The sequence below is a fragment of the Filicampus tigris genome, chromosome 3 (genome assembly GCF_054856515.1).
Source record: "Filicampus tigris isolate MCC_2025a chromosome 3, RoL_Ftig_1.0, whole genome shotgun sequence".
NCBI classification, from domain to species: Eukaryota; Metazoa; Chordata; class Actinopteri; order Syngnathiformes; family Syngnathidae; genus Filicampus; species Filicampus tigris.
Genome location: NC_141219.1, coordinates 29,283,522 through 29,308,660, shown reverse-complemented (window position 1 = coordinate 29,308,660; position 25,139 = coordinate 29,283,522). Strand labels below are relative to the sequence as shown.

Below are 25,139 nucleotides of genomic sequence, written 5' to 3'. Positions count from 1 at the left end.
CTGGCGCCTACCGAAATCCACCACCATTTCTTTGAATTTCCCCGCATTGATCAGGAGGCGGTTCTGCTGGCACCAGTCCACAAAACCCTGAGTAAGTTCTCTGTACTCCCGATCATCTCCGCCTGTGATGAGGCCGACAGTCGCAGAGTCGTCAGAGAACTTTTGCAGGTGACAGGTAGGGGTGTTGTAGTTGAAGTCCGAGGTGTAGAGGGTGAACAGGAAGGGAGCCAAGACAGTTCCCAGTGGGGCCCCCGTGCTGCAGAGGAGCACGTCAGACACACAGTCCTGTGTCCTCACATACTGTGGCCGGTTTGTGAGGTAGTCCTGGATCCATGTGGTGAGGTGGTGGGCCACCCCCGCCCGCTCCAGCTTGTCTCCCAGTAGGGTGGGCTGGATGGTGTTGAAAGCACTGGAGAAATCAAAGAACATGATCCTCACAGTGCTCCCCGCCTTCTCCAGGTGGGAGAGTGAAGTGTGGAGGAGGTAGATGATGGCATCATCCACACTGATGCCAGGCTGATATGCGAACTGGAGTGGGTCCATTGAGGAGCTCACCAGGGGGCGCAGGTGGACAAGGACCAGTCTCTCCAGGGTCTTCATCAGGTGAGACGTCAGCGCCACTGGTCTGAAGCTGTTGAGCTCCTTCGGGTGGGGGGTCTTTGGCACCGGGACCAGGCAGGACGTTTTCCATAGCTGGGGGACCCTGCCCAGCTTGAGGCTCAGGTTGAACATGTGCTGGACAATCCCACACAGCTGGTCTGCGCAGGATTTGAGGAGTTGTGGGCTGATGCCATCTGGACTCGCTGCCTTCCTCGCCTTCATCTTCTTCAGCTGGTTCCTCACCTGAGATGTTGTGAAGGCCAAGGCTGGGCAGGAGGGAGTGGTGGCTATCTGGTGTAGCTGGGAGCTGGAGACTGTGGAGAAAAGGGGGGAGGGGGTGACACGCCCAGCAGGAGGAGTAGGTGGAGGCTGCAGCAGGAGAGACTGAGTCGAGGCAGGCATCTGATCAAACCTATTGAAAAAGAGATTCAGCTCATTTGCCCACTGCAGGTCCCCCCCAGTCTGGGTCTTAGGTTGTCCGTGGCCTGAGATGGTCTTCAGGCCCCTCCAGACTCCCCTGGCGTTATTCTGCAGCAGCTGCTCCTCCATCCTCTTCCTGTAGGACCTTTTCCCCTCTCTGATCCTCCTCCTCAGCTGGCGCTGCACAGTCTTCCGCTCCTCTATGTTGCCTGACGCAAAAGCCCTCCTCTTCTCCTTCAGGAGAGCTTTTATGTCTGGTGTGATACAGGGTTTGTTGTTGGAGAAACACCTTACTGTCCTGGTGGGTATGTTGTTCTCCATGCAGAAATTTATATAGTCTGTAACAGTGTCCGTTAGACTACTAATGTCTTCCCCGTGAGCATCGCGAATACTTCCCACACAGTTGTGCTGAAGCAGTCCTTTAAGGCCTCCTCGGCCTCTCCAGACCATCTCTGAACCGTGCGGGTCACAGCTGGCTGCCTGCGGACCAGAGGTTTGTACACAGACTGGAGAGCCACCAGGTTGTGATCAGCTTTGCCCAGCGGTGGGAGGGGCAGTGATGTGTATGCCTCCTTGGTGTTGGCATAGAAAAGGTCCAGTGTTTTATTGTCTCTGGTGTGGCAGGTGACATACTGTGTGAATGAAGGCAGAGAGGAGGAAGGGGAGGCATGATTGAAGTCACCAGAGATGAGTACCAGGGCATTTGGGTGCTGTGTTTGTAGCCTGCTCACTGCTGCAGTCAAGACATCACAGGCTGTGTCGCTGCTGGCAGCTGGTGGGACGTAGACGGTCACCGCGATCACATGACTAAACTCTCGCGGGATGTAGAATGGCCTCATGCCAACAGCTAGCAGCTCAATATCCCTGCTGCAAAGCTGCTCCTTAATCGTGATGTGCCCAGGATTACACCATCTATCGTTCACAAACACAGCCAGCCCTCCTCCTTTCCTCTTTCCCCTCTCCAGCGTCCTGTCCGATTTGGAAGCCGTCCAATTCTACGACCGCGTTCGGCGTTAGCGCTGTTAGCCACGACTCCGTGAATAGCATCGGGCTAGCCTCCCGGAAGTCCCTCTCATGCCGGGTAAGCGCCGCTAGCTCGTCCATCTTGTTGGGGAGCGATCCAACATTCCCCATGATAACAGACAGGAGGACGGGATGGTATCGTCTCCTCCTTTCCCGGCGTTTAACCCCCGCACGAGATCCCTGTCTCTTCCTCCTCAGCTCACGGGGGATATCGGGTCTCGCCCTGGGAGCCGGCGCAGGGTTAGCACGGAGAGCTAACAGCTGATTCCGGCTGTAAACAATGGGGGCGCGGCTCCGAGCCAAGTCGCCGGACACGATCGCGCAAAAAATAGCAATCAGCAGCAGCAAGAATAACGCAATTTGGGTGTCCATTGCTACGCAAGTTACGACTATCAACTATATGAAAAAGGTATGAGGTAGAGTAATACTAAGGAACAAAAACACACGAAAAGGCTCACCGATGAGCCGGAGCTACTGTAGCGGGCTGCCACTCGCACGGCGCCGGAACTGTTCGAATATATATATACATATATATATATATATATATATATATATATATATATATATATATATATATATATATATATATATATATATATATATATATATATATATATATATATATATATATTGTGTGTACACGTACAGGGCTGTACATATTTTTTTTTCATGGGTTAGTACCAGGAGATTGTCTTTGCTTTGGTACTCACTCGTGGTTCAATGGATCACATAAATCACGGATCGGATCGGTCTTGGATTTTGAGTCACGTATTTGATCATTTTTGGGATCAGCAATAAAAAAATTTTTTAAAAAAGATAAATAGAATTTTGACTTTTGCCCATTAAAAAAAACAAATCAACTCCTAATTTCTAATAGGATTTAAAGACGTTTAGGATTTAAGAACACAACTCAACGCAATATAAGGCAGGATCGATCAATCGATCAATCAAAAAAGAGATTGGAGATGGATTATCTCAGCTCACTATGACAGATTTGTGAACAATATTTGAAAGAAAGGGTAATATTGCATATGTGTCTTTAAAAAGTGGGAGTGCGCAGTCTTATTAAAAAATGTATATAGTTATTAAAATAAATATTGTTTTTTTTTGTTTTATGCAGTGTAGTTAAAATGTTATAAGCAGCCGTTGATTGCTTTTTTTTTTTTTTTTTAATGATAAAAGTTTAATTGTGCATATCAAGTTTGTTAGAACTGTATGAGGTGTGCAGTTGTATTTTTTAATTTTTCACTACCTAACTTGCACATGTCAATCTTTTATATTGTGTTGTCATTGGATGATGCATATGTAATGTCCAATTAGGTAGTGGTGGGCGTAGTCATGCATGGAACGTTTGAGAGGTCAGTAGTCATTCGCTATTGTGCGCCGAGCAGTGAAGGACTCTTGAGAAGCCGTGTGGTAAACAATAGTCTTGTAATAAGTGGATGCAGAGTCTGCTGTTTGTTTTGGACTGTCTGTAAGCCGTTGTAACTAGACCAAGGAAGCGCTCTTTGGACCCTCATCATCTTCTCGCTGTGGATCTAAAGTCATCTCGTGATCCTCGTCAGTTCTCAGGCCTATCCTTTGGGTTTGCCGACGCCATTCGTTACCGATCGCGTGGACGTGGTTTCAACTCTCGCCGCCCATTAGACATCTACCTTGAACTGAAGACTTTTATTTTTGTATGTATATATATATATATATATATATATATATATATATATATATATATATATATATGCATGTTTATTTGTGTATTATTGCTACATACATACATACGTATGTACATACATACATACATACGTACATACATACATACATTCATGTCATGTCATGTCATGTCATCTTCCAAGCCGCTTATCCTATATAGGGTCGCGGGGAGTTGCTGGAGCCTATCCCAGCCGTCAATGGGCGAAGGCAGACTACACCCCGAACTGGTCGCCAGCCAGTCGCAGGGCACACATAGACACTCTCACTGAGCGGGAATCGATCCCACGCTGCCCGCACACAACTCAGGCGTGTGTACCACTACACTATCAGCGGACACATACATTCATACATACATACATACATACATACATGCATACATACATAGATACATAGCTACATAGCTACATACATACATAGCTACATACATACATAGCTACATACACAGATAGCTGGGCAGTCCGTCCCTGGGCTGGACCGGTCGACCCCTCCGGCCCGGCCGGATGCCCATTTTTGGGGCAGAAGGGGTGACAAATTTTAAAAAATGGCTGGACTAAGCTTGGCCGGAAGTTGATTTTAATCCGTCCCACTAATCGGCCCTCATGCGTGTGACGTACTCGTGAGACGGCCAAAAATCATCTCAGCCTACTCAGTGAAAGGCTTCTTTTTAGGCTTCTTTCTACTCCCGCGTCTGCGCGAGCGACAACTGCTGTAGAACCGCCTATCCTCACAAGGGTCGCGGGCATGCTGGAGCCTATCCCAGCTGTCTTTGGGCAGTAGGCGGGGGACACCCTGAATTGGTTGCCAGCCAATCGTAGGGCACACAGAGACAAACATCCACACTCACAATCACACCTAGGGGCAATTTAGAGAGTCCAATCAACTTACCATGCATGTTTTTTTTGGAATGTGGGAGGAAACCGGAGTACCCGGAGGAAACCCACGCAGGCACGGGGAGAACATGCAAACTCCGCACAGGGAGGCCGGAGCCGGGATCGAACTCACGACCTCTGAACTGTGAGGCGGACGTGCTAACCACCACCGGCCACCGTGCCGCCTATATATATATATATATATATATATATATATATATATATATATATATATATATATATATATATATATATATATATGTATATATATATATATATATATATATATATATATATATATATATATATATATATATATATATATATATATATATATATATATATGTATATATATGTATATATACACACACACACATACATATATATATATATATATATATATATATACATACGTACATACATACATAAATATATATATATAGATTTAGTGGCAACTATGTAGCTTGTATATTCTTCAGCATTTCTTCAAGTGAAGATGATCTCACTGAGTAGTGCAGAGTGCTGTCACTTTATGATGTATTTGAACATTACTGCTAAAATACATATTATATATATATGTATCAAGATGAGATTAATAGCACTATATTGTACTCCTCCATATGGATTACAGTTGTAAGACAAATGTGGAATTGATGAAAAATACAGTTGTGCTAATACTGCACATCACTCTTGTCTCACATCATACATGACACGCTGGTTGTGAGAGTGGGGAATCCATTTGTTGAAAAGAGGTTCATATATCTTCACAAGTGACATCTTTGGCATATTTTCGCATGCACAAGGATAACATTTACCCTAGCAACAGGCATCAGTGCCAACATTAGCCACCCTTGAGTCAAACATGTCTTGTACCAGTCATACTACAGTGGTTGCTGATGACCTTGTCTAACCGGGCGCAAGTTGAGCATTAATTATTTCTCCAACATTCCCCTCTTTTGGGGGGTCATTAAACCCCCAAACCAAACAATTACGTCCCAATAAAAGAAGACGGGATGGATGTCGTCTGCTGGCAAGGTGTCCTTCATCGAATGTGCCCTTCGGGTTGTCGTCATCATATTCTGTACTCGTGGGCCTTCCATGGCTCACCTCCTTAACTCTGTGCCCCTGCAAACAAACACATCCTACCCCAAAAACAGATGCTCTACCCCCAATGGCTTTTTTTCTTCTTACTTGTCTTCTGTCGACTGAAAATGACATCACAACTGTTCACAACGACCATCCATCCATCCATTTTCGATATCGCTTATCCTCACAAGCGTTGCGGGGCGTGCTGGAGCCTGTCCCAGCTGTCTTTGGGCAGTAGGCGGGGGACACCCTGAATTGGTTGCCAGCCAATCGCAGGGCACACAGAGACAAACATCCGCACTCACAATCACACCTAGGGGCAATTTAGAGAGTCCAATCAACTTACCATGCATGTTTTTTTTTGGAATGTGGGAGGAAACCGGAGTACCCGGAGAAAACCCACGCAGGCACGGGGAGAACATGCAAACTCCACACAGGGAGGCCGTAGCCGGGATCGAACCCATTTTCAAAAGTTTCCCCTAATTCAACATCACCTCTTGTGTATTCTATTATTGTCATTATTCATCATTATAGTTCGTTTACAGTAGACCAGTACCTCATAAAACAACTGTAACCACATACTATACTGAATATTCACATCCACCCACATGTATGTCTTTTGGGGCCTCGTTTGCAGGTCGGGATGAATAGTTTATTCCCTCCTGTTACTCAATATAGTTTCTCATGAATATTCATCGTGTGCAGACAGGACTCCGATGTAAGCATTAGGCGGAACTGGGTCAAGTTTGTATAATGGAACATTTTCCATTAAACCTTCTGTTGAACATTAAAATTGAATGGCATTAATGTAAGAATGGGCTTGTGTCTTCTTGTGAGCAGTCTTTGTTTGTGGTTCAGATATTCACTAGAATAGTGTCTTCTATCATGCATAGTTGACCATGCCATTAAGTTAGAAGCAAATCTGCATTTTTGGACTATCATATTTTCCTCACTACAAATCCATTTTCAACTACCGGTATGTGGATGTTGCTGTATTCTATATTTCATGGGAACATAAATACATTTGTCTCCCAATAACAGCCAAGAAGTGGCACGGGTGGGCATTTGTCATTGTTAAAAACCTGTCCATTACAAACATGGGAGTAAGGAGGATGCCAAATGTAGTCTGGGGAAAAAGCAAAAATATACAATCTTCTTAATCATACTATGAAGATCATACTGCAAATAATGACAATTATTGTTTGCCTTTTAGATGCAATACTTACTGGGGCCAGCAAGACCTGATTACACCTTATGAAAAATGTGCCATGAAGACCAGGTTCCTTTTGTGTTTGAGCTCTCATAATGTATCGATTGACCAGAGGAATACATGGCAATCTTTGTAGTGCAAACATATTGTTAAATAAGCAATATAACACATTACAAATACTCCCATAAGGGGAGGATAAATTATTTCCCTGGTACAAGAGGGATCTTCAATAAAGCCACAGCATTAGCTCTTATAAAACCAAAGCAAACAGAGCTCCATGCAGAGCAGCATGAATGGCTTGGTGATTACGCCTGTCACTCTGCTTTTCAGTCACAGTCATCTTCCATCATTGCCATTTAAATTAAGAGGGATTCAAACAAAATAGTTGGGCTATTAATTTGCATGTAGATGAGCTCTATTATATTGCTTTAAAATACCATCACCATTTGGTGCCCCTCGAGACCAATGATGGATTCACTGACATCCAGTTGACTTTTGATATTTCAATAAAGGGTCTTCAGTAGTCAAATTACAAACACACCAGGAATCTCAAACGTATATGCGGACAGTAACATAATCAAGCAGTGGTACATGCTGTCTGGATGAATAAGCATTGACAGAACATTAATTGAGAGCATTCGAACAAGCAAACAAACGATTAACACATTGGTAGACACCTAAAACCTATAAGTGGAAAATGGAGACTGGACTCAGCAAGAGAGAATGCTATGCAAATGCCTTGGCATTCGCTAATGTATACACTTTGGAATTTCTATTGCAAAGTGCAGATAAAACAAATGAAAGCCAACCACCAATTATTTAAAATATTTCACTAGTTTTCGCAAGTTACTGCTCCGTCGGTGCAAAGTTAGCAAATTTGTTTGAAGCCTAGTTGAGAAAAGAGTGCACTTCCATGTAGCAATGAGCATTCTCACTCAAGCTAGAACAAAACTGATTAACTATGACATGAAGAGGTTGCTGTTTTCTCTCCTTTTAATCTCTTGTATTCACACAGGCATGCAAACTGTGTTTACTTGGACCATCTGCATCCTTATGTGCCTCTTGTTACCATCCATTCTTTTCTCAAGATTGAGAAGCTCTGCCAAACGCACCAGTACTACCAATGTGTGACAAACGCATGTGACAAATGTTCAAGCCTAAGCCTTGGAAGAAGTCTTTCCTTTTACTGAGTGCCCCGTTTGACCATTTTTGCCAACACACACCTCAGAATCCAACATATTGTTTTCTGGGTTTTTAAGAGGCCCTCCTTCTTTTTCCTCTTCTTCTTCTCATATACCTTTCCCCATTAAACTGCTGAGTGAGCTGGCCTGGTCTTTCTCCTCTTCAGTAACTTCTTGCCCATTGACCAGCTGCCATGCAACTCTCACTGGATCTGTATACTATGTTGACGGCCAAAATGCAAATCCTCTTATCTTTCAGAGGTATCAAATCCAGGTCCAGAAAGTAAATCCTGTCACAGTTTCTCTTAGCCAGGTTGAGTAGAAGCACCTGTGGCAAAAGACAAACCGGCAGGTAAACCAGTTCTTGAGTAGAAGCAAAAGACAAACTGTGAAACAATTGTGTTTTGTTTGATTGGTGAGATTCTAAACTGCAACAACCTATCACGGCCGCAAAGTTCAAAGCATGTGTGTGCGATTATTGCCAGCTCTCCAGTTTGAACATTCTAACAAGCCTCAAGAAACGTCTGTCATCATCTCAAGATGACACTGTTGTGCATCCTAAGTAAGCGTACCCAACTACCATCCTGGAGATGCACACATTCGAATGTTACGTGACCCTCAACCAGGCCAGTGGAAGCTGCAAACGTCGCAATCGGTGGTTGTTTTATCTTAGACAGTTTTTTTAGGTTGTCGTTTACCTGACATATTTCGACGGCAGTCTTTCGCCTTCTTCAGTGCCACATGATGGTGCGTGGCTCTTCCAATATCAGCTGATAAAGACGAGTAAATGACAACCTAAAAACCCTGCCAGAGGTAAAAGAACCAATGATTTCAATCATAAATATGTGACAGAATGAGCTTCATTCAGTCAGCTGCAAATAGGGTCAACTCCTTGAACAATGAATAAGGGACACCTCATCGGCAAAGATGGCCAACCTGACTGCCTTCAACCTTACTTGACTTTTTTTTTTTTTGTGGGTCAAACACTTTTTTAACTATTTAAAACCAAATAGGTACCCACGGTGGTAAACTGGTTGGCACGTCCGCCTCCCAGTGCAGAGGTCGTGGGTTCGAATCCGGCCCCGACCTTCCTGTGTGGAGTTTGCATGTTCTCCCCGTGCCTGCGTGGGTTTAGTCCGGGTACTCCGGTTTCCTCCCACATTCCAAAAAGATGCATGGTACATTGATTGAACATTTTAAATTGTTTTAGGTATGATTGTGAGAGCGAATGGTTGTTCATTCGTGTGTGCCATGCAATTGGCTGGCAACCAGTTCAGGGTGTACCCCGCCTGCTGCCCGTAGACAGCTGGGATAGGCTCCAACACGCCTGCAACCCTTGTGAGGATAAACGGTTTGGATAATGTATGGATGGATGAACACATGAAAAAGGTATTATTCAGAAATGTACTTTAATACCAAATTTACTTATCAAAATAAATATCCGTCAAACACAAACCTTTCCTGCTTAACTTAAAATTGTATAAATTAATATAAAACAATAAATAATAAGCAGAACATTCATACCATTAACAGATCAATGCCACATTATGTGGAAGCCTATTTTTTCCAGTTATATTTCTTCTGAGATCTTGCTGCGGTGACTACTGCAGTAAAACTCTGAGCAAGACATGTCATAGTTGAGATGCACAACGAGCTCGCCTTTAATCAGTTCAGCAGAACATTTGGTTCGCACATTTATCCACTTAATATTCATAAAAGAGAAAAAAATAATGTAAACAAATTTTTACTGTACTTTATATATTTTTTGTGAAAGTAGTATATCAACTGCCTGTACAGTAAAAATCATGCATATCTGTTTGAACTTGTAATAAATGTAAGGCTGTGACTTTCTCTCTTGTGTATGTCTGTCATCAGATCCTCAGCTCGGTAGTAGCAAGCTATTCCAGCATCTTGTTGCCCAGGTTCATTGGACCTAGGTCACCATTTGGTGGCTGGTGTTTAGGGAAATTGGTCAAAACGTTGTCCAGAGTCTATCGAGGGTCTCCACACTGACACTAGGCGCTGTCCGCAAGGCCCCACCTGTGCATTGGCTCTCCGAAACGGACCCCAGCGCTAAGGCTGTGTGTGTTTTTTTCATCTATTATTCAACAATGTATTACTTTTATGTATTATTATTAGTATTATAGAGCAGTGTTTCTCAAACTTTTTTGAGTAAAGGCACATTTATTTAATTGAAAAAATCCCGCGGCACACCAGCAGCTGAAATTGTGGGGAAAAAAAGCTCACCTTAACAATATAAGTGTTATATTGTTTATACAAGCATTTTTAAACATTGAAGAATGACGTTATGTTATAACGTGTTGAATAGGAATTAAATAAACACAAAGAAAAAAGTATTTTATAATGTTTCATATTGATACTTACTCAGTGTGAAACATGGGCCTGTTTGGATAAACATTCATTCATTCATTCATTATCCATACCGCTTATCCTCACAAGGGTCGCGGGTGTGCTGGAGCCTATCCCAGCTGTCTTCGGGCAGTAGGCGGGGGACACCCTGAATTGGTTGCCAGCCAATCGCAGGGCACACAGAGACAAACATACGCACTCACAATCACACCTATTGGCAATTTAGAGAGTCCAATCAACTTACCATGCATGTTTTTGGAATGTGGGAGGAAACCGGAGTACCCGGAGGAAACCCACGCAGGCACGGGGAGAACATGCAAACTCCACACAGGTAGGCCGGAGCCGGGATCGAACCCACGACCTCTGAACTGTGAGGCGGACTAGCTAACCAGTCGGCCACCGTGCCGCCTTGGATAAACATGCGTCACTAATTTGCTTGTCTAATCAAAGACAATTAGCTACCTGCTGCTGCCACCTGCTGGTTTGGAGGAGTACTACAATGTAGTAAAGGCATGATTACGCTGCTGGGCGCTAGACCGCACAGGCACACAAATTAGATTCCCACGGCACACCTGACAATATCAGTATATCAGTATCTCGCAGCACACCAGTGTGCCGCGGCACACAGTTTGAAAAACACTGTTATAGAGTACTATTTAACATACTTGTCAATCATCCATCCATCCATTATCGATACCGCTTATCCTCACAAGGGTCGCAGGGCGTGCTGGAGCCTATCCCAGCTGCCTTCGGGCAGTAGGCGGGGGACACCCTGAATTGGTTGCCAGCCAATCGCAGGGCACACAGAGACAAACATCCGCACTCACAATCACACCTAGGGGCAATATACTTACCATGCATGTTTTTGGAATGTGGGAGGAAACCGGAATACCCGGAGAAAACCAACGCAGGCACGGAGAGAACATGCAAACTCCACACAGGGAGGCCGCAGCCGGGATCAAACCCACGACTTCTGAACTGTGAGGCGGACGTGCTAACCAGTCGATCACCGCGCCGCCTAAGTTAAACATACTGTATAAAAACAAAACCTATACAGCATGTGTCTGATGAATGTTTTGAATGTATGTTGTGATTTGGCTAACCGTAGAAGAGTATTATGTACTAATTGCACTTCAAAGTCTGCAGTAGCTGTACAGTATATACAATTTTTTGATGGCCGATTGGTCGTTCATCTTCCAGTTGTGAGTGAATACTTGTTTTTTAATTATCTATTTTGTCATGTTTTTATCACATAAGACATACTGTGATCTTTTAATCTTGCACCCAATAAATACCCGGTATTTACAAAAACAACTAAAACTAATAAAAACTATACGAAAACAAAGTATTGAAAAAAATCCAAATAAAAACAAACAAACCAGCTCTAACTAGTCTAAATAGTCAAAACTAACTATAATGAAAAATCCCAAACTGTTATAATGTTGCACTCAATTTAAGGAATCTTGATTTGTAATGAAGATTCAAATCTTTAGAAAGCTAGGCATTGTTTGATTATTTGTTTGTTTGTTTATTTTTATTAAATCATTATTTTCTCTTGCTGGTCCTAAACTGTGGAGTCACCTCTCCTTGCACATAGGACAAACCCCTTCACTGTCAATTTTCAAAATGTGCCATTTTATGGCACAGTGAACCACTGCTTAGCACATCCCGGAGTTTGCATGTTCTCCTGGTGCCTGCGTGGGTTTTCTCCGGGTACGTCGGTTTCCTCTAACACTCTAAAAACATGCATTGTGATTAATTGAACACTCCAAATTGTCCATGGGTGTGATTGTGGGTACCATGTGCACCCTGCGATTGGCTACTGACCAGTTCAGTAAAGTGTTCTGCAATATACCCCTAGACTGCCTTTCTTCAACTCCACAACAGCATAATAAACTCTATGCATGCACCATTTCCCCGTTAGGGGACTGGAGGCGTGCTAACTTCTGGTCGCTAAGCTAACACTAGTGATAACAATGACAGCATCCAACTCTTCAAAGTATACTCGCCTGTCTGATAGAATTACTGTAATGTCGTATTACCTTTCTACTCCAGTACTCCTTACTCCAGATATCCAAATATCTGCAACGTGATCAAAGATCTGCCTGTGATTTATGCATGCAGGATTCAGGTCTGACCCATGACTCTCTTTTTTTGGCCCCACAAAAATACAATTTTCGCTGCTGACCAAAAATCACGACAGCGTTTTGAGTGGATTTGTCCAATCTGGGCAAGGAACAAGTGTAAATGGTCGGTGTTCTGTGTAAAAGTTGGGTGCCAGATGGCAAGAAGTACTGGTAGTTTCCAAAGCAAGTCTTTTTGCCGCATAGACATATTTACAATGCTCGTGGCACTCCAGTTTTTTTCTTCTCTTTTTGTTTGTGACGTCACACAAAACTTGTGCATATTTATGAAGTCTATGGGTGCATTCAGAAACATTCCAAGCGCATCTGTTCCACTCCAACCATAGGGAAGCGAGCGTTGTTAGAATGTGCCGTTCAATTATGTAGTGTCGGAGCACGATCTGGTCAATCTCACTGGGGTCTTGGAGTGGCCAGATCGTCAGATAGGATGAATACAAACTGCACATGCAAGATGTGAGGGTTATGGAAGTAAAGTAAAATATACTCTCAAAGCAAGGTGGTGTAGAAAGGTTGTCCCCAACCCAGAGGTTGGGGGTTTGATCCACGGCCATTGTGACCATGTCGAAGTGTCCTTGAGCGAGGGTACGGAACCCCCAGTTGCTCCTGATGCTGCGTCATCAGTAGGTAAATGAGGTAACAGTGTGATTCACTTTGAGTACTTAAGGTAGAAAAGTTCTATACAAATGACAGCCCATTTACCATTTACTTCCGTATAGTTTTTGGTCAGTGCTATGGTATTATTTTACTATATCAAGCAGCGGAAAACAGGGTTAAACAGGGTTAATTAAAACAGTGGAAAACAGCCATGGTTGTTTTTCTGATTTATTCCTTGCAAGAAAGGAGACATTTTGCACAGAAGACACATAATGCAGTAAACAGTGTTCTCCCACCATAGTTCACCTAATGTGGATCCACTCCATGACACACATTCTGTGGAAAGTATCTACGTGCTTGAATGAAAACAAATGATTAGTCCATTGTTGTTAAAAAATGAAATGATTACTGTTGACTCCAATGATTGTTTTGTAGTAAAATAGTATGTTATAAGACAACTTCATCTTCATTTCTGTCGAAGTAAACTCTTTCACATTGGGCAAAATATTTGAGAATGTTATTTGGTGACACAGACTACGTTGACATGCCGTCAATAATGTTCTGTTCGTCAAAGTTCTGTTTTCTGAAGCCTTCAGAATAACCCGTTTACTTTGTCCATATGTGAGCAAACAGTGTTACTCCTGGATACTGTACATGGTAATTGGGATTGGTATATCCCCATCTAAATGGTAACGCACGGATGCATTAACGAAAATAGACATTTCTATTAGACAGAGCTTACGTTCTACCGTCAATAAAAGGCATTGTATTCATGTGTTTCACCACACTAATAAAGTAGTTGTTTTTTTCCTCGCTCCAGAAGTGTGGTTTTGTGCTGCATCTGAATTTTGACATGTTGGTTTACCTCTGCTTGTGTATTTGTGTGCCTGAAACCGCACATATAAGTAATTCCTGTACTCAAATTACCCAAATTTCTTGCGGAAAGAACATGCGCAGAACACAAATCAATGTTCCTTTCAATGGAGGTATTCTGATATGCGTTTATATGACCTAATATTCAAATTAAAAAAGGAGTAAATATTCAACTTTTGAAAAAAAAATTAAAATGACCGTATTCAGGTTTTTGTAGGAGTTTACATGGCCTTGTGCCTTGTAGCAGGCATATACGTAAATATTTGTATTATCGTTTTTAATACACTCAGCCTTTATGATTCAAACAGATAGGATCATAACAGGAACATTACATTAAACATTGACAACCCTCGCGTTCTTCGAGACAAGGTGCATTCAAATAGTCGGACATTTCAAACTCAAACAGAAAAAATGGCATCAATGACAAAACATTAAAAACACAAAGGGCCGTGACATGAGCTTTCTAAAAACACTTTTCCACAAGATTCCGCCTTGTAGAATGACAGGCTCCTCCAGGAAGATCCACTGTTAGCCTAGCACTAAACGAGCGGATTTCGGTGGGCGTGGCTAAGGCTCATCTGATTCCACATTCTTCTGTTTACAGAATTTGTTGGTCGTGGCCAAGGCTCGCCTGTTTCATGTGCTTGTTTACACACAGTCTTTCACGTCTGTACTCGTACACAAAGAAAAGTTGCTATGTTGCTATGCCATCCATCGGCGAGTTCAACTAAACTTTCAGTCGGAAATTATTTTGGTGTTCAATTGTTCCAAAGTGTTAAACAAATATTCAAAATGTATTGCTTAATGTTACAAAAGAATTCTAGTTAGTATCATTTGCAATATTTTATTGAACTACTACAAATAAACTAATTTGATGTTGTTTAGCTGTCAGCTATCATTTCACAGATTTTAACTGATGTTTTAAGTTTTTGCCATGGTAGCGTTTTTTGTCTTGTAAGTTGTATCAAATAATGGACCCGTTTCGTCCGAGGCTGTTTGTTGTAAACAAAGTTCTTCCATCCATCCATCCATTATCTATACCGCTTATCCTCACAAGGCTCGCGGGGCGTGCTGGAGCCTATCCCAGCTGTCTTTGTGCAGTAGGCGGGGGACACCCCGAATTGGTTGCCAGCCAATCGCAGGGCACACAGAGACAAACATCCGCACGCACAATTACACCTAGGGACAATTTAGACAGTCCAATCAACTTACCATGCATGTTTTCGGAGTACCCGGAGAAAACCCATGCAGGCACGGGGATAACATGCAAACTCCACACAGGGAGGCCGGAGCCGGGATCGAACCCACGACCTCTGAACTGTGAGGCGGACATGCTAACCAGTCGACCACCTTAAACAAAGTTCTTGTTACAACAAAATATTTTGTAGATATATGTCACTTTCAATCTTTAAAACATCATACGAAACTACTGTACGCCGATTGAGAGGACTATACATCAGCAAATATGGTCATGCCGTACCGCACCAAAAAAGGGTGCGATCAAATCCTATGCTGATTCGACCAACTGAAAAGGTTGATAGCACCTGTGCTACCAGTGCAAAAGTTAGTGTAGAGCCCTGCTGTTGGAAAAAAATGCAGTCTATGCGGAGAAAGTAGGTGCCAAACTATTCAGTAAATGGGTAAAATCAAACTGTTTGTTTGTTTTGTGTCACATTTTTTAAATTAAAGTAATAGCGCTGTCATTCTAATATCTGTGACCAAATACCGTAGTTTCCGGACTATACGTCGCTCCAGAGTACAAATCGCACCAGCCATAAAATGCATAATACAGAGGGAAAAAACCCATATATAACTCGCACTGGAGTATAAGTCGATTGATAGACGGTCAAATTGTCTTTTTTATCATATTCTTTTAATTACTTATTTAACACAATATTAGATTTTAACCGTTTAAATTATTCATGCATTTTAATAGCTGGGTTAAAATAACATGTGAAATGATATTCAGGTAATACAGTAATAATGTGTTAATAATTTCACACATAAAACGCTCCGGAGTATAAGTCGCACCCCCAGCCAAACTATGAAAAAAAACGCGGAAAATACGGTATTTATATTTTCAAAATTGTATGAATGTCTTCTATTAGGTCAGTCATAAGTGCCTGACCATAAGATGTGACTAATGACTTTACATACAGTTCTTTTCTCCCTATATATATATTAGGTTGCCTGAGTTTATTACAGTTCATAGAGTTGCTAAATCTGCAATATTTTTGCGATCATGTGATTCTGGCAGGGGCATTGTTCACCTTTTACTGACAGTTTATTCTTAATGTGGCAAACCTTTTGTGAAGTTTGTCAGCCACATGTCTTCTTTTGGCCAGTGGGATGGATGAGGATGAAACAGCAAACTAACAAGCGTCCTCTTAGGAGACGTTCAAACAGAACTAAGGCTTCCACATGTACCTTTGTAATGAAGCAATTGAGTTAGTGAGACCGACTGATTTACTAATGCTCTTCCCTTGTCTGACACAGCTAAATCTGCCAGGCCTGATGACTATCCCCCGGAGCCCCACTTCTAGTGAGGATGAGATGGCCCAGAGTTTTTCAGACTACTCCGACGACTGCGCTTCTGAAAGCTCCCATGAAGAAACCATTTATGAAACTATAAGGGCCACTGCTGAGCCTTCGCCACAACATATGGACGACATACACATAAATTCACAGGTCATCCGCATTATCATCCCTGACCTACAGCAGACGGTGAGTGACTTTGATAGCTGCCACAAAGAGGGAAGGAAGACTTGAATACTAGAATACACAAGCTATTGTGTGGAAGTCACTATCAAATGGACAATGGAATTTACTTTTGAATATGAGCATTTGCAATTTTAGTTTTGCAATCATCTTATAGAGAAAAACTACTCCTCCACCGTATTCACGAGAACTTATACACGCACTCAAAATCTGCATTCGCTATTCGTTTTGAAATTAGTAAAAGTGAGAGAAGTAATAAAGATGGAATTTAATATCGACTTCCGAAATGTATTTTGTCTACTTTAGGTGCTGAATTGACTTTGAATAAATCAAACCTGAAAGTCAAATAAGAAACAGCTTAGACTGAATGTGTGAATCCATCTGTCCATTTTCCACACTGCAGGCGTCGCCAACATGATATGACTCCACCAAGTATTCTGCATGCTTTCTGCTCTTTACCCAAAAATTCAGAGGGAGAATGTTAGGCCATCAGTTGATGACTTCAAGCTGCGGGGCACTTTGGTTCTGCAGCAAGACAAGGATCAAAACGCAGCAGCAAGTCAACTTCAGAATGGCTTAAAAAAAGAAAATACTTGATTTCAATTGTTGCTGCTGAGGGTGGCCCAACCAGTTCCCAGGGTTGGGGGGTTGGGGGTCAATCACTTTTTCACATAGGCCCGTCAAAGCACAGGCACTTTTGCATAGTTTTTTTCCCCTTATTAAATAAAATCTGCGATTGTCTGTCGATCATTTCTGGGGGTACCCTGCCTTTTGCCTACTGACAGCTGTTTTAGGTTGCGGCACGGCCACGACCCTTTAAAAATACATTTGTATTTTCACTTGGGTTGTCTTTGTCTGATATGTACATTTGTTTGATCATTTTAAACATTAAAGTTGGGAAAATTAGCCAAAAACGTAAAATTTTGAGAAAAGGGCAAATGCTTTTTCACGGCACTGTGAGGCAGAGGCAGGTGTCCATTCATGCCCATACCATCATTTAGTGGAAACAGAACCCACGTTACCTCCAATGAAGACACACAAATTTACAACCATTAACACCATTACTTGTAGTGACATTGAACGTGTGGATGCTTTGCATCCAATACATATTTTATGAATGTGTGCTGTGGGAATTGCGCATGTTTTATTTGCATTACATCCTCACAAAGCCATCAGTTTCACATGTGGTTTTTAATTAAGCCCTAGATATTTTGCATTTACAGTATATGAGTGTATTATGCTGTGTGGGTCCATGCATAAAATGTTGCTCCCCTGGGCACCTTATGGTGTATGATTACATAATGCACTGTCATCCCAGTACAGCATACTGTAAATAAACTAGAGAGTTAATGGCCCAAATGAATTATTAAAAAACATATTGAATTTAAAATGCATATCCTTCTTAAGAAATGTAGTCAGTGGCACAGACATTCTAAATGTCATCAAATCTTTCGTTCTTAATAACCAGTATGAATCGACCAACAATGTCTAGTCATAAGATACACAGTATGCCAACGAAATAAATTACATTTTTATGTATTAAAGCTATTTGTTTGACCAGTGTGGGTAATGGCTAGAGATGCAACCATATCAGAATCTCATGGAGCGATATCTTCTCTGTCGTCACGGTACAATATTATTGTGGTATTGCAATAAATAAATAAATGAACATTTTGGTGAGGGGGGTGACAGTGTGGAAAATTAAGTGCTGGGAATGTTAAGGATAAATATAGTAATTGTAATTTAAGAAAAAATACGTCCCGCGCCAAAATACTAATCATATTTTACAACAAACAGGTATTTTTAAGCGGAAATTTGGTGCAGGTGAAGGATTGAGGTACTGAGCGATTACGGTTATCAAAATGTATGTGATTTAAATTTTGGCTTCTCATCATCTCAAAAACATTGTACTGTAATCAAAGAAAAATTATTCATGTGCCACATAGTGAGTTGGGTATGGAATTTCCTATCAGTTGAGGAACAGAATTTGGACACAGAAGCAAACAGAACACAGAAGTGGAAATAAATAAATAAATAAATAACAACAGAGAGCGGGGCTGGATACATAAGGCATGGAAGAAAGCTTGACATTCTGACAACGTGTCACCGAGCAACCCGAGCTAAAATACTGAGAGACATCATGACATGCCCAATCCTATATGAGGAAATAAAGGTAACAAAATAAAGAGCCATAGCAACTGGCAATTTGAAGGACCCAATCCAAAACACAGTCACCACCACCTGCCACAACAGTTCCACCCTGAATGCACCTATATTGCTTGCAGTACTGTATTCTGTCCTCCCTGAATATGTTAAGCTGTTTACCAATTGATGTGTACTGTAAAACTGAACACATTTTTTTATTGTTCATCTGTTTGTACCCGATATTTATTTGTTGTTTTTTAGTATTTTATTTTCAAACATCTTTTGAACAAAGCAAATGAACTACGCATTTTCATAATGCATAGATTAACACCTCTAACAGAGACACATTGTTGCTTTATCTATGTTTTTGTCTTTTCATTTTTTAACACGCGTTCCCCTCAGATAAAAACAGGTCCTCTCATTTCAAACAGCTTCTGAGTGCTGCGGCAAAGTAAATTATTGTACAATACAATAATTGCAAAATAATACCATATGAAAGCATTTAAATTGATAAATGTATGTAGTGGTATGTCTGTATAGTTTGCTCTTAATTATAATATTGCTGTAATAATTCTATAATTAGTTCTTGTTTAGTACATCCTTGGGTTTGTAGGGAATAGCTATAGTTTTGGATAGTTTGCTTTTCACATTATCTATATGTGGCTCCCAGTGTAATTTCACATCAATTACCACTCCAAACCATCTATTACGGTACACTTTTTATTTCAATGGACTTTACTACCATTTTGACTTGCTTTTGAATTGTCTCCTGCCAAAAATGATACATTTGGTAACGTTTAAATTTAGGGGCAACTACTTAATGTTAAACCAGTTTTTGATTGTATATAATTCATTTTCAATTCTATTTAGAAGCCGTTTCAGAAATTTACCAGAACAATAGAGAGTTTTGTCAAAATCTTCCAAATGTAACCTTTGTATTTTCAATGAAAAATGTGATGTACCACGGAAAAGTCATGGACAGGATTGGAATATTTAATCTGTTCGAATTAAAATGATTAAATCCCATTGATATTTCATGCTTATTTTGCTCTCTCTCCCACTCCCAAAAACAGAAATGTATGCGGTTCAACCCCAACGCAACAATTTGGGTGGCCAAGCAGCGGATCCTGTGTACACTTAATCAGAGCCTGAAGGATGTGCTCAACTATGGCCTTTTCCAGCCTGCCAACAGTGGGAGAGATGGCAAGTTTCTTGACGAAGAACGTAACCTCCGAGAGTACCCTCAGCCAATCAGTAAAGGTGTTCCATGTTTGGAGGTAAACATCCATTTAGATATTTTTTGTTGCACCAATTACAGTACATTGGCAAGTAGAAAATACACAATACGCAAATTATGTATCTTGGGTTTCAGACATACATAATCATAAAACATGTTTATCAAGGTTTGGGCGGTTGCCAGGTGCCCATTGCAAATGTGCTTCCGTCATGTTGAAATGCCAGTGAGCGAATAGCGTGCCTCACTTAAAGAGAACAAAAGGATCAGCTTTGGCTGGCCGTTACTGAAGTCAGCTGTGACCACTCCCACAGCAGCGCAGCAGTCCCTCTCGCAGTCGCCTGCTTGCGGTCGTCTGCGGGTCTAACTTGCCTGAGCTCAGAGATACGTAACACACTTTTCCGTATTTACACCAAACACCAAAATAGAGCCCTTGGTGTAGATTCCTGAACAATGAGTGGAAACAAGCAGAAACACATTATAAAAGGGTTAGCACATGTATGACTCAGTTTTATCATTTTCCTCACAAAGTACTTACTGTGTTGATGTAATCAACACTCCAATGGTAAACTATTGGCTATCATTATTATCATTATCATTTTATCATTGCAGTTTCGCTACAAGAGCCGAGTCTACAGGCAGCCGAATTTGGACGAGAAACAGATTGCCAAACTTCATTCGAAGGTGAGAATTTGCCTGCAACAGGAAAAACACAAAAAAAAGTACAAAAAAGTACTTAGTATAATTACCTGATAATATTTTGCATTGAGGGTTAATGCAGTAGTTTTCAACTGGCTACTGGAAAGGGGATAAAACATTTGCTATTTACTTTGGGAATCGACACAAATTGTAAATGAACTGTTTTCCTCATGAAGAATTCCACTACTGAACAATTGCGGTTTTTACACCAGAGCTCCATCTGCAGGTCAGGAGAGGATCAGTGTTGGGACCTATTCTGTTCTCTGCTTTTATGTAAATTAATTAGTGATTGTTTGCAACGACATGAAATGGCAGTAGTATGCTGATGACACAACATTGTGTTACATATTTGCAAAAACAACCCATCAAGACTCAGTGATCTTAAACTGACAAATGGTCGCTGTTTTAATGGCTGCAAAGGAATCATTTAACACTCAACTACAACAAAACAGTATCAATGTGTTTCTCAATGCGGAAGAACGTTTTTGTCAAATTTCAACATTCAACAAGCCTTGAATGTTTTCAATCAGGAAGCCACAAAAATGACATAATTGTAAAATAATTCAAAAATATAATGTTTATAATTTCTCAAATTATCCATCCATCCATTATCTATACCGCTTATCCTCACAAGGGTCGCGGGGCGTGCTGGAGCCTATCCCAGCTGTCTTTGGGCAGTAGGCGGGGGACACCCTGAACTGGATGCCAGCCAATTGCAGGACACACAGAGACAAACATCCGCACTCACAATCACACCTAGGGGCAATTTAGACAGTCCAATCAACTTACCATGCATGTTTTTGGAATGTGGGAGGAAACCGGAGTACCCGGAGAAAACCCACGCAGGCACGGGGAGAACATGCAAACTCCACACAGGGAGGCCAGAGCCGGGATCGAAGCCACGACCTCTGAACTGTGAGGCGGACGTGCTAACCAGTCGACCACCGTGCCGCCTAATTTCTCAAATTATTATTATTTAATTCCATTTTTGAAGTGGTTTTTAAATGCTTAAATGGTCTGGGCCCTGAAGTTGTGTATCAGTCCATTAAAAAGAATGACAATGGCAGGAGAATAATAAGTCGTATGAACTCTAAAATTCAAAACATTTGGACAATCATCACTTTCAGTAAAGTCCGCTGATAGTGTAGTGGTACACACGCCTGAGTTGTGTGCGGGCAGCGTGGGATCGATTCCCGCTCAGTGACAGTGTCTATGTGTGCCCTGCGACTTGCTGGCGACCAGTTCGGGGTGTAGTCTGCCTTCGCCCATTGACGGCTGGGATAGGCTCCAGCAACTTCCCGCGACCCTATATAGGATAAGCGGTTTGGAAGATGACATGACATGACACTTTCAGTAAAAGGTACACTACCACAGGAAATAAAATCCCATAGAGAGCAGAAACTGAAAGAAAATTATTGCAAAAGTCAAACTTATGCTGCAGCAGCTGCAGAGGTGTGGCCATTCATACTCATTTTGTAATCAACAAAAATATAAACACTTGTTTTTGCTCCGATTTTTTTACGAGATGAACTCAAAGGTCTAAACGTTTTTTTCCACATACACAATATCACCATTTCTCTCAGCTATTGTTCCCAAACCAGTCTAAATCTGAGATAGTGAGCACTTCTCCTTTGCTGAGATAATCCATCTCACTTCACAGGTGTGCCATATCAAGACGCTGATTAGACACCATGATTAGTGCACAGGTGTGCCTTAGATGGCCCACAATTAAAGGCCACTCTGAAAGGTGCAGTTTTAGCACACAGCACAATGCCACAGATTTTGCAAGGTTTGAGGCAGCATGCAATTGGCATGCTGACAGCAGGAATGTCAACCAGAGCTATTGCGCATGTATTGAATGTTCATTTCCCTACCATAAGCCGTCTCCAAAGACGTTTCAGAGAATTTGGCAGTACATCCAACCAGCCTCACAACCGCAGACCACATGTAGCCACACCAGCCTAGGACCTCCACATCCAGCATGTTCACCTCTAAAATCGTCTGAGACCAGCCACTCGAACAGCTGTTGGAACAATCGGTTTGCATAACCAAAGAATTTCTTTATAAACTGTCAGAACCCGTCTCAGGGAAGCTCATCTGCATGCTCGTCGTCCTCTTCTGGGTCTCGACCTGACTCCAGTTCGTCGTCGTAACCGATTTGAGTGGGTAAATGCTCACATTTGATGGCGTCTGGCATGTTGGAGAGGTGTTCTCTTCACGGATGAATCCCGGTTCACACTGAGCCCCCCACTAAATCACGGTGTCTAATCAGCATCTTGATATGGCACACCTGTGAAGTGAGATGGATTATCCTAGCAAAGGAGAAGTGCTAACTATCCCAGATTTAGACTGGTTTGGGAACAATATTTGAGAAAAATGGGGATATTGTGTATGTGGACTGTTGTGGATGTTACTTTTAGATTTTTGAGTTCAGCTCATAAAAAAATGGGACCAAAAACAAAACTGTTATATTTTTGTTGAGTGTACATTATTTTCTAATGTATTAATCTTTTTTTTTTTTTTTTTTTTTTTTTTTTATATCACCTTACTATTTCATGTTTTTTCTTTATTGCATGTTGATCCTGGCCAAGGACAAGGCTACAAAATTGCTCAAACTTAATCTCATTTTTCGCAATCTGTGCCAATGTTGTAAGGTGTAGTCCCTGTTAAAGGAGGGAGTCTACCCAAAATGATCTTTACAAAAAAATATTAGATGCAGCCCCACTAGTTTAAACATGGCATTCTGATTAATATATCATTTGTGGAGTTAAGCAGTAAAATCCACACGGTTTTGTACATCTCAGGGGGCAGCCATTGGCACTTGCTGTCGGCTGAAAATGACAACACAGTTGCTCAGGGCTCAGGTAACAACCAATAATGGCTCAGCTTCAGAAAGCAAGTGAGCCGTGATTGGTCGTTACCTGGGCCCGGAGCATCTGTGATGTCATTTTCAGGCAACAGAAGTGACAAAATGGGTTCCCCATGAGACGGCTAAAAAGGGGTGGATTTTGCTGCTTAACTCATATTCCACAAACGCAATATTAATCAGAATGCCATGTTTAGACTAGCGAAGCCGCATAAAACATATTATTGCAAATAATTTTGGGGGGTTGACATCCACTTTAATAAACAATTTCATTCATTCAACAATTTCATTCATTCAACCAACATTTTTACACCAGGTGCCAACAGTGGGACATATTTTCCCGGGTCCTCAAGACAGAAAAGGCGCACTGCTATGCATTTTTTGGGCTGCGCAGATTCTCCCATCAACCTAATTATGTCAGTTACGCACCTTCATGAAATGTACGCACTCTGGGTGGAGACAGTGGACATTATACGCTCAATCTGAATCTGTCAGTGCGCACATCCTCCCGCATACCTAATTAGTGTCTTTTGGCCTCCACACTCCGGAATCTGTACTAAGGTCAAGCGCCTTTCGAAGAAAAAAGCATCACATTGTGGGTTTTGAGGCATTTCACAGCCACTGACATTGAGCTGATTATCAACTCGGCTGATTCGTGCTAACGTGCGAACGGGACAACTGGCACACGTCCCATATACTGTATGCTCAACGACTGCCCAATGATTTATGGTGGAAAAAAAAGGATCAGCCCCAGTAGACTTTTTTCTTCACCTGTGAGGAGCATTACCACATGCTGTTGGGATTTGCAGTTGAAGCATGGATCACACAGTCATCATAATAATTGGCCGTATATAGATACTGTATACAGTATGTATAGTTTTTAATATGCCCCAATGTGCGCAATAAGTTAGAGTCAGTGAACACACAATTTAGCGCCCTCCATTTGGGATCCTCAAGCCCCAAGAATTAGAAGCTGTAAAAGATTTTAAAATTAAGAAAGGCATCTTATTCATCCTTTCAGATCCAACATTCAAAGAAATACGAGAAAATGTGACTGCAAGGGCAATGTTGAAAAGTACAAAATATACTGCTGAAAATATAGTTGAATGTAACACTACAAAGAAACACCACACACATGTTGCTATTTAACTTATTTTGCAACTCAACTATTACCATATTTTCCGGACTTCAAGCCGCGACTTTTTTCCTAGGTTTTGAGCCATGCGGCTTATAGTCCGATGCGGCTATTCTGTGGATTTTTAACATAAAACAAGACAAGTGCATATGTAGAATGTAGTAGAACAATAGATGGTGGAGTCTGGTGGACATTAGCTGAAAAACTGGAGTGGCAGTCGGCAGTGAAATGAAGATGAGTACTGTTTATTTTCTCTTAGTTCTCT

General features: G+C 41.7%; 1 protein-coding gene across 1 annotated transcript in view; it reads left to right on the top strand.

The window, feature by feature from the left end:
• The window catches only part of LOC147150553 (SH3 and multiple ankyrin repeat domains protein 2-like), a 239,698-nt gene that overhangs the window by 36,192 nt on the left and 178,367 nt on the right, over positions 1–25,139 (top strand). Inside the window, exons 2-4 of the mRNA XM_086024819.1 lie at positions 16,574–16,801; positions 20,014–20,217; positions 20,787–20,858. Of these exons, the coding sequence (XP_085880945.1) occupies positions 16,592–16,801; positions 20,014–20,217; positions 20,787–20,858 (486 nt within the window). The 5' untranslated portion in view covers positions 16,574–16,591. The remainder of the gene's footprint in view (positions 1–16,573; positions 16,802–20,013; positions 20,218–20,786; positions 20,859–25,139) is intronic.